Source organism: Octopus sinensis, unplaced genomic scaffold (genome assembly GCF_006345805.1).
Source record: "Octopus sinensis unplaced genomic scaffold, ASM634580v1 Contig16068, whole genome shotgun sequence".
In the NCBI taxonomy this organism is placed as follows: Eukaryota; Metazoa; Mollusca; class Cephalopoda; order Octopoda; family Octopodidae; genus Octopus; species Octopus sinensis.
In genome coordinates, this window is record NW_021834123.1 from 1 (window position 1) to 10,000 (window position 10,000).

At 31.5% G+C, this 10,000-nt stretch overlaps 1 protein-coding gene across 1 annotated transcript; it reads left to right on the forward strand.

The window, feature by feature from the left end:
- Window positions 1–2,887: 2,887 nt before the first annotated feature.
- Window positions 2,888–6,428, forward strand: LOC115230650 (interleukin 17-like protein). The gene is made up of 2 exons (XM_029800791.2): window positions 2,888–3,000; window positions 5,901–6,428. The coding sequence occupies exons 1-2, from the start codon at window positions 2,986–2,988 to the stop codon at window positions 6,426–6,428; spliced, it is 543 nt and encodes a 180-aa protein (XP_029656651.2). The 5' UTR covers window positions 2,888–2,985.
- The last annotated feature ends 3,572 nt before the right edge of the window (window positions 6,429–10,000 follow it).

Consider the following 10,000-nt stretch of genomic DNA (forward strand, 5'->3'; position numbering starts at 1 on the left):
ATGGAAAGAATTACAATCGTAGTATATATGTATGTATTTTCAAATAAATCTTGAGAGTGCGAGTTTATCAAAATGATATTCACTTGTGATGATAACATCTCCTCTGAGGTTACTTATATATAATATTTTCACCGGGGAATTACCTTATGTCACAAAGATTAATGATAACTAAAAACTTATAAATATAAACAGGAGGAACTAACAAATTTACGGAAAAATTTACTTCCGGTAATGTGAAAGAGCTGATATTAAGTGAAATATATTGTGATCTTTAGAAATTGCAGAGAGCCTGAAGGAACCAGGACATAGTTTAAGATTTGCTTCCTCTTTTACTTGTTAATGAGTTGTGGCACGTTGAGATTTCTCTTAATTCACAAGAAGAAAGGCATAGTAAAATATTGTCATAAGAACTTTCCGAATCTATTTTTAATATAAATTATCATTTCTGTTGCATATCTATCTATCCATCTATCTATCTATCTATCTATCTATCTATCTATCTATCTATCTATCTATCTATCTATCTATCTATCTATCTATCTATCTATCTATCTATCTATCTACCTACCTATCTATCTATCTATATATCTATCTATCTATCTATCTATCTATCTATCTATCTATCTATTTTTCAATCTATCTATCTATCTATCTATATCTTTGTATATATATACATATATATGCATACAGACACGCATATATACATAATATATATATAAATACGCATTATGCACATATATATATATATTATATATATATATATATATATATATATATATATAATATATATATATACTTATATATACAAACAAATATATATATATATATATATACAAATATATATAAAAATATGCATACATATATATATTTATATAAGAAAAAGGGACAGGCAACAGGTTGCTTGACCGCATACCGAAAAAAGTAGAAATAGCAGTCAAAAATGCTTATTTCTAATTTCCACAAATGGGGCTCCAGGCACGACAAACCCTGTAATTCACATATGCAAAACAAAAGGAATAGATATTCGAAAACGAAGTCTGGTGGTTATCTGTGAACATCATGTTTCTGGATTATAAACATATTGAATATATATTTCATATATACTTTTGATATATATTTCATATATATTGCATATATATATCACATCCTTCTTCAGCACATCTTTCCATTGAAATAGATTTATCATAGATTTATCAAATGTTACGTACCTCAAAACTTCTGACCATGCGACATCAAAATATTTGAAGAAATCGAGCAAAGGCTAAACCTACATAGACGTTTGAATTCATAAATCTTCCCTCCAAAATTTTGCCATGCGCACTTCAAAAATTGTTCCATAGGAGTAGGAACTATTGGGTTGTCGTAAGGGAGTGAAAAATCCAATTAGTAATATAATGATAAGGGTAAATAATTTCTATATTGGTTTTTAAAAAGAGATCACAATTATTTACTGGTAGAATTCGGTATGTAAATATAGCCGATTACCGGCAGGAACTTCTGTAAAGTTCAGTATATATATTGTATATAAGAAAAAGGGACAGGCAACAGGTTGCTTGACCGCATACCGAAAAAAGTAGAAATAGCAGTCAAAAATGCTTATTTCTAATTTCCACAAATGGGGCTCCAGGCACGACAAACCCTGTAATTCACATATGCAAAACAGAAGGAATAGATATTCGAAAACGAAGTCTGGTGGTTATCTGTGAACATCATGTTTCTGGATTATAAACATATTGAATATATATTTCATATATACTCTTGATATATACAAGGACATTGAGCCATCCTCTGTTACCGACCCAAAAATACTAATAACCAGTTTCGTGCCTTTCATGAAACTAGCTACTAGTCTCTGGCTCTTGAGTTGTTTTACGCATATCTTTAGCAAAACTGCTAATGGTTCGGGTCGCTTGTCATTTATGTGACTACATACTTAAATATATATATATATATGTATGTATTTATACATATATATATATATATATATATATATATATATATATTTGCATAAGTATATATATATGTATAGATATGTATATTTGTATATATATGTGTGTATATGTGTATATATGTATATGTATATATATATATATATATATATATAATATATATATATATATATATATATATATATATATATATACATATATATGTGTGTGTGTATGCATGTTTACACATATATGTCTATATGTACATTCATATATATGTTTATATGTATATATATATACATATATATATGCATATATATATATGTATACATATATATATATATATAGAGAGAGAGAGAGAGAGAGAGATAGATAGATAGATAGATAGATAGATAGATAGATAGATAGATAGATAGATAGATAGATAGATAGAGATAGAGATACATAGATAGATAGATAGATAGATAGATAGATAGATAGATAGATAGATAGATAGCTAGATACATAAATACATACATACATACATACATACATACATACATACATAGTTAGATATGTTGATAGATATTTACATAGGGAGATAAGAGAAATTATAAAATATATTAAAAATAGATCGGAAAAAATTCTCAATATATTAGTTTATTGTGTCTATGTTCCTGTGTCTTAAGACACCTCACAACGTACCATACCTGAGTAACAGGTAAAAGAGGAAACACATCTTAAAGCATGTCCTGGTTACTTCAAACGCTCTGCAATTTATATAGATCACAATTTATTTCACTTAATACCAGATCTTTCACATTACCGGAAGTAAATTTTTCCGTAAATTTGTTAGATCCTCCTGTTCATATTTATAATTTTTTAAAATTTTCATTAATCTTTGGTGACATATGGTAATTCCACGGTAAAAATATTATATATAAGTAATCTCAGAGGAGATGTTATCATCACAAGCGAATATCATTTCGATAAACTCGCACTCTCAAGATTTATTTGAAAATACATACATATATACTACGATTGTCATCATTTCCATTCCAAGTGACCATCCATTATAATGAATACCACCAACGTAAGTAAACAAACCTTGTTAATATCAACTGTAATATCTATATGTTCAGTCATATGACTTTGCTTACTCTTCTATCATTCTTAGGAATGAGTGAATCATTTTGCTTATGTACTTAACGCAGATTAGTACTATACATGTGATACGTATTTCTATGGCTGTGCTATATTGATCTATTTCTACATATATATTTTTATAAATGGCCCCGAATGTTTTCCTACAAATAGAATTTGTGCAAATGATTTAAATAAACTGAAAACAGAAGGATATATAGCACATTTACTATGTATTCAGTTCCCTCTCTAGTTATTGCTTGATTAAAAGAAATAACACCTTTGGTCCTGTATGTCCAAGGGATTCTTCCAAGAATATTCTTCACCAAAGCTTTAAGTCCGGCCAGTGCATACCAGATTCCCCTCTCCACGCCATCGATCGTTTAATAGGTAAAGGCAAAGGCTGACACTGCTTAGCAACAGTGATATCGCATCTCATTTTCACAGCTGAGGGAAATAGAGCAACGCCAAATAAAGTGTTTTGCTTAAGAACACAAAACACAGCCCGACACGGAAATCGAATGCTTACCTCATGATTATGAGACCCATGCTATAACCACTGAGACATGTGCCTTCAAATTTATGTGTTAAGAATTAGCATAAACTCTGTACATAGAGCTTTAAAAAGCTATTAAATCATTCTTCGAAATATATTTTCATAGCAAAAGATGCTTATGGCCGGAGTTGAAGTCACAGATCGATTCAAAAAGCTGTTATATTGCTCTCCACATTCCAATAAACATTTCCTTTAGGAAAAGAGATTTTTTTACCCTCTTATGCATACATACATACCTACATACATATATATACATATGTATACATATACATACATATACATATATATATATATATATAATTTCAACAATTGAGGGTAAAATTGAGGGCAAAGTAATTATTTTACTAAGCCCTTTTATATAATATATATATATATATATATAATATATATATATATATGTTTATATATATATACATCCATATATATATACATACATATATTATATACATATATATATTATATATATATATATTTATTTACATACACACACACACATATATATATATATATATATATATATATATGCTTTATAGATTAGAAACATATATTGTAAATTGATTACACCTTGGGATAATACCAGCCTCAGTATTAGGAGACACACTCGTAAATTTGAGCTGTTGACAGAAAGGATATTCAGGACGGAATGATCTTATGGTGAACTAAGTGTATTTGGAGGTATTTAAATAGAGGGTAGTGGGAGGAGGAATAAGTTTCAAGATTAGTGTTTAATAATGAGACTATTGAAGATTCATATTCGTAGAAGTGAAAGATGGGTGGAAGAGAGAAGGGTCGTTTCTTTTGTATATGAATGGTAATTAGAGCTGTCAACTAACTCCAAGATTCCGAGTTCGATTCCAGGCAGTTACCTGATTAATAATAATAGTAGTAATAATAATAATAATAATATAATAATAATAATAATAATAATAATAATAATAATAATAATAACAGCAACAACAACAAAAACAAAAACAACAACATCAAAAAATACTCAGGTTCGAAATGTCCCTAAGACACCTGATGAAGGCAGGAGGATATATCAGCCGTATCTTTGTGTTAACAACAAACCAAATGAGGATAAATATCCGTAAATTGTAAATAATGTAAATAATGTACGTAATTCCTCATCTCTTAAATATAGAACAGTCAATGGTAATCTTTGTTAGTTTGTATGAAAGTTTAGAGTTTAAGGTTGTGATAGTGAAAATCAAAATGACGATTATGTGAGAAAAATAATTTGACTGGCAGATTAGTATCGAACGTAGAGAATTGTGAGAGAAGGTAGAGTGAGGGATAGAAGTTAATCAACATAGCAGTAGCGTTTGGGGTAAAAGGAACAGAGTTGGTATTGGGGAAGGCTGTTATGGTTTAGAGGAATCTGGAAATGTTTGAAGTGGTGTTAGAGAAAGAATAAGATCGGTGTAGTGTTTTCTATACAGTATGTTGCTAAGCTGACTTTATCTTAGTTTGATTTTGGGTATGGATACTTGAATTTAAGGGACTACATAGATTTAATGAAATAATAAATGATGAATATTACCTTTATTTACATGAATAAATTACACCAGGGAATCTATTAAATAATAAAGAGTTAAGGAGGCAAAAATAGGTTAATGGTTATTTTACACATAACTTACTGAATATGGAATATTTTGGGATTTAAGATTGTATTCTCTTTTGTATTCTATTACTCATGTGTGGATTGTCAAGTACAAATAGTCGAGAACAGAGGATATTGTTGTTATATGTAATCGAATTTCTATTTCGATGCACAGATTTGTAAAACTACGTTATATTTTTTTATGATATTAACGATATTGATTGTGTTTTCGAATACATATTATAATTAATGATGCCTATCTCAATCAGAATTATTATGCTATTGTAGCGCACAAACTCACACTCATACACACACACACACATATACATACAAATATAAATATATACATAGGTATAGAAATATGCATATATTTAAATGTATATAAGCATACATTTAAAAATACATTCACATATACATACATTGGCACAAAGTGAGGGAGAGAGAGAGTGAGTGAGAGAGAGTGAATGAGTGAGTGAGTGTGAGAGTAAATGAGTGAGTGAGTGAGTGAATGTGTGAGTGAGTGAGTGAGACAGTAAGTAAGTCATTCGGTCATTAGGTCAGTCAGTCAGTAAGTGAATGAGTTGATGTGAGCGATAGAAGTAGTATATAATACTTGATTTCGTTTATTCATTTAGCTGTAGGTCATATTGAAATGTAATTACACATCTTCACATAAATATTTTATATCACGCAGGTTCTCCAAGTTGCGATATACCTCCTCACCAACGTCGTATTCTTCATATCCTCGGCGTCAATTCCGACTCAATGTAATATACCAAACGACTTGAAAGTTCAGTACGAAAAACTCTACAACGCAGCGATCGGCAATAACTTTGTTCTACCAGCTGAAATATCTCCAGCGGGAAGTGACCAACAAGCACTGACCGTAGGCGATAAAACTTGCCCAACATCTTCCGTATCTACTGATATTATACGCGAGCGTTCAACCTGCCCATGGTACCTGACAATTACCCACAATTCCACATATTTTCCTCCATCACGCACAGAAGTCGTGTGTCGTTGTACAGACTGTCTGGACTCTGACAGTAACCATCAATGTGTGATGGTGTATACTCCAATGACTGTCCTGAAACGTACAGCTGAATGTGTTGATGGACTGTACGTTTATAATCCAAGTGTCATCGAAGTAGCCACAGCCTGTGCGTGTGCACGGAAAGTCAATGTAATATCTGGAGGAAATGAGGACGAATATGAGTCGTAATATCGGCCAACATCATCAAACATTCAATTGTGTTTAACACAAATAGTTTTCATTATGTTATGGAAGTTTAAGTAAACCACTGTGTGGTTGTTTGTTATAAGAAACACATACTAAACATGCACACACACACAAAATATCATACAAGTGTACATATTTAAATGCGTGCTCTCTCACTATTTCCTTCTTTCTCTCACTCATTCTCTCTCTGTGTTTATACATAGACACCACACACACTTATACACACGCTCATATACATATAAATATAAATATATACATTTCGATAGAAATATGCATACATGTAGAAGTATATAAGCATACATTTAAAAATATATTAATACATATATACATTGTCAAAAACAGTTTTGTTTCGTAACAGCTGTTTCGTAAATGAGATATTTCTTGCAAATTATTTGTTTTTTCTATTTTGCTTACTATCATATTTAAATTATCTATCATATTTAAATTATGTTGCTTACTATCATATTTAAATCATTATTAAAATTTCCCTTTTTTTAACTTAAATCTATATCAATATTCTTTTTATATACATATCTTATACCGATAAATGGTGTTGAATGCATTTACATATAAGCTACATGTTCCCAACGTGAAATTTAATTACATAATTGTGAGGAAGTATTACAGCATTTTCATAAATTTCTTCATGTATTAATTTAACTATGCAGCGATTTATACTTACATGTTTTCCTTCATATCATTGCTCGTCATTTACAAAACAATTTTATATTCACAAATTAATTCAAATAAAGAAAGCTAGCGTCCGCCGATATTTGACATGACACTACGTTGTAATTGATGATCATGTGAACTAATAGAGATTACTGTGATAGCCGCAATATTCTCTGTATCCCTATCCATATCATATAGTTACTTAAACACTAGTACTCAGCCCAGGTGTAAATTCTCACAAATAACAATGTTTATGTAATATTTACATAAATATTTAATTCTATGAGTTATATACCTTTGAAATGCAACATATATATATATATAAGTATTTTTGTATATATTTTAACATAATTTCATATGTGTATGTTAGCGAATGTAGTCGTGAGAGTCTGTTTGCGCATATGTGTATTTACAGGCGCACATGCTCCCTCCATCACACACTCACACACACACACACAAACACACACACACACACATACATATATATATATATATCATTATAACTGAAAAATAATTTTCTTAAGATATATTAACTATTTCAATATAATTTTTCTCTTGCTTTTCCATAATGCAAACCATAAGACATATATATGTTAATTTGTATCATATATTTATTTTATTGTAAAAAAAATTGTATTCTAATATCAATAAAAAATGTTTTTCAATACATAACGTGTCCTTTCTTATTTCCATATTTTCATTCTCTGACTTGAATAAAAACTGTAAATCTCCACTCCCTGACTCCATTGGCAGCTGAACACGAATAAATACACTAAACCCTCAAAATTTGCTGTTAAATTTAGTGAAGCAGTTTTCTTGCTACACACTGGAAGGAAAAGCACTTTCGAGATAACACTATCACCGTTTATACAGGTTCACCTTGTCTTTGTGATTATGAAACTTATAATCCAGGTATATATTTCTCGGTATTACCTCACTCGTACGACACACTCTATAGGCGCTGCTGATACGAACGAGTTAAGTCAAGAATCGAAAAAATACACGAAAAATAGTTTTCAATTTGCTTACCTTGTTACGAAACAATACTTCAAGAAGGCAAAATACCAATGAAAAGTCTCAAAATCCACTTTTTTCAAATTATTTTATCCAAGTATGTAAAGGAATAAGGCCGTAATTTACCTGCTGACTACAAAATAATGAATGAAGAATTTCAGATGTTATTTGACAGCATACAAATTTGAGAACTTAAACAGGCGCAAAATAATAATGTGAAACACGCCTAGAACATAATAAAAGTTTAGTTCCAGGACCTAAATATTTCATGCAAACAAAGTAAGCAAATCCTTCGTAAGCCAATTCCTATATGGAAGGTAAACTTAGTGATTTGCATGTTATAAATCAAATACATTAAGAAGGAAATCAAATGGCTTCAGAAAACGGGCACTGGTTTTCTGCTGGAACTGCAGGTGACGAGTTGGACAGTTCGTGTTTTTATTGTGCCCCTGCAATGCGATGCATAGGTTGTCTGAATGGGGTAGTAAGGGTAGAACTTGAGATGCCCTTCGGAGTTGTTCGCCCGTTTGGTGTCTCACCTGACACTTAGCTCCCGCCCATGGATCCACAACAATGTCTGCATATAACTGGTCACACCTTGGGCAAGGCTTCCATAGGCCGTATAGACCATTGTGTATGTAGCCGACAACTTCGAATCTCTCTGTGAGCTAGAACTTGTCAACTTATGCATGTGAAGACTGGACTCGGTGGACAGTATAGAAGCTATATTGATAGCGCATAACTCAATCGTAATAAACATTCTTATTTTCATATCAAATTAATTGCATACCGACGAACTTAGAGCCGTATTTCCACTGAACAAAGTAGAGTGGCTCCTCCAATGAGCTGTACATTTTAAATATGATATAGTTTTTAACACAGCCTCAAAAATTCCACCGACTAATTCAACTTACCAAGCAATAATACATATTTAAAGAGACAGAACTCTTATCCAACATCCCTGCATGTTTTCAAAACGTTTTATTATATTTATTTATTTATTTATTTCGAGACTATGTTTCTCTCGTTCTTTCTTGCAATTTCTCAGACAACAGTCAAATTGCATTTCCACTTGAACGGTTACACGATGATATACAAGATGCAATACAAGCTCGTCCGACTTTCGCAATGTCAGAAGAATGGCACTTAGAGGAGCATCCTTCTTTAGCCACTAATTTTCAGTTTCATTCATTCTCAAGTGCTTGAACAGTGCTTTGTCTTTGCAATCTTCCATCCTAAACAAGTGTAAGCTTCCTACTTCCAATAATAGCGGTTCTGTGGCACTTTTTGCATACAATGCTATAATGTTTTCTTCTGCTCTAATGCTGTCTTCGTATTCAATCAGTCCACTTCCCGTTCTTTTTAATGGTACAGACAGTCTGCTTGTGTCACTTTTTGGGTGGAGTAACCCATATCTAATCAGCAACTTATTTGTTTCTCTCTAAGCTGTTTAGTTCGTCTACTGTCTATGTGATTAAGCCCGTTCCATCTCTAAGGATTTAAGCTGTCTAGGTGCTCATAGTTTCAATCTTAATCCAACTGCTTAATTTTGACTTATGGATCAGTCTTAGTCTGTGCAATTATTCCACCTTAAATTGTCCGGTCATTTGTTCCTCTACCAATTTATCCATTTCCAATATCCCCAAGTACTTAGAGCCCGTGTCTCCTATTTGCTTCATAACCTCCCCCGATGGGATCTCTAGCTCATCCATGCACAGATGTGTTAGTCTCTTCATGACTAATACACCTCGCTCCATTCTGATATCAGCACTGAAGATATACACCATATCAAAGAGGGTACTGACTTGGGATTTACACTTTTCATGTAAAAAGTTTAAACAGAAAGACCCTCTTAACATTTTCTCATC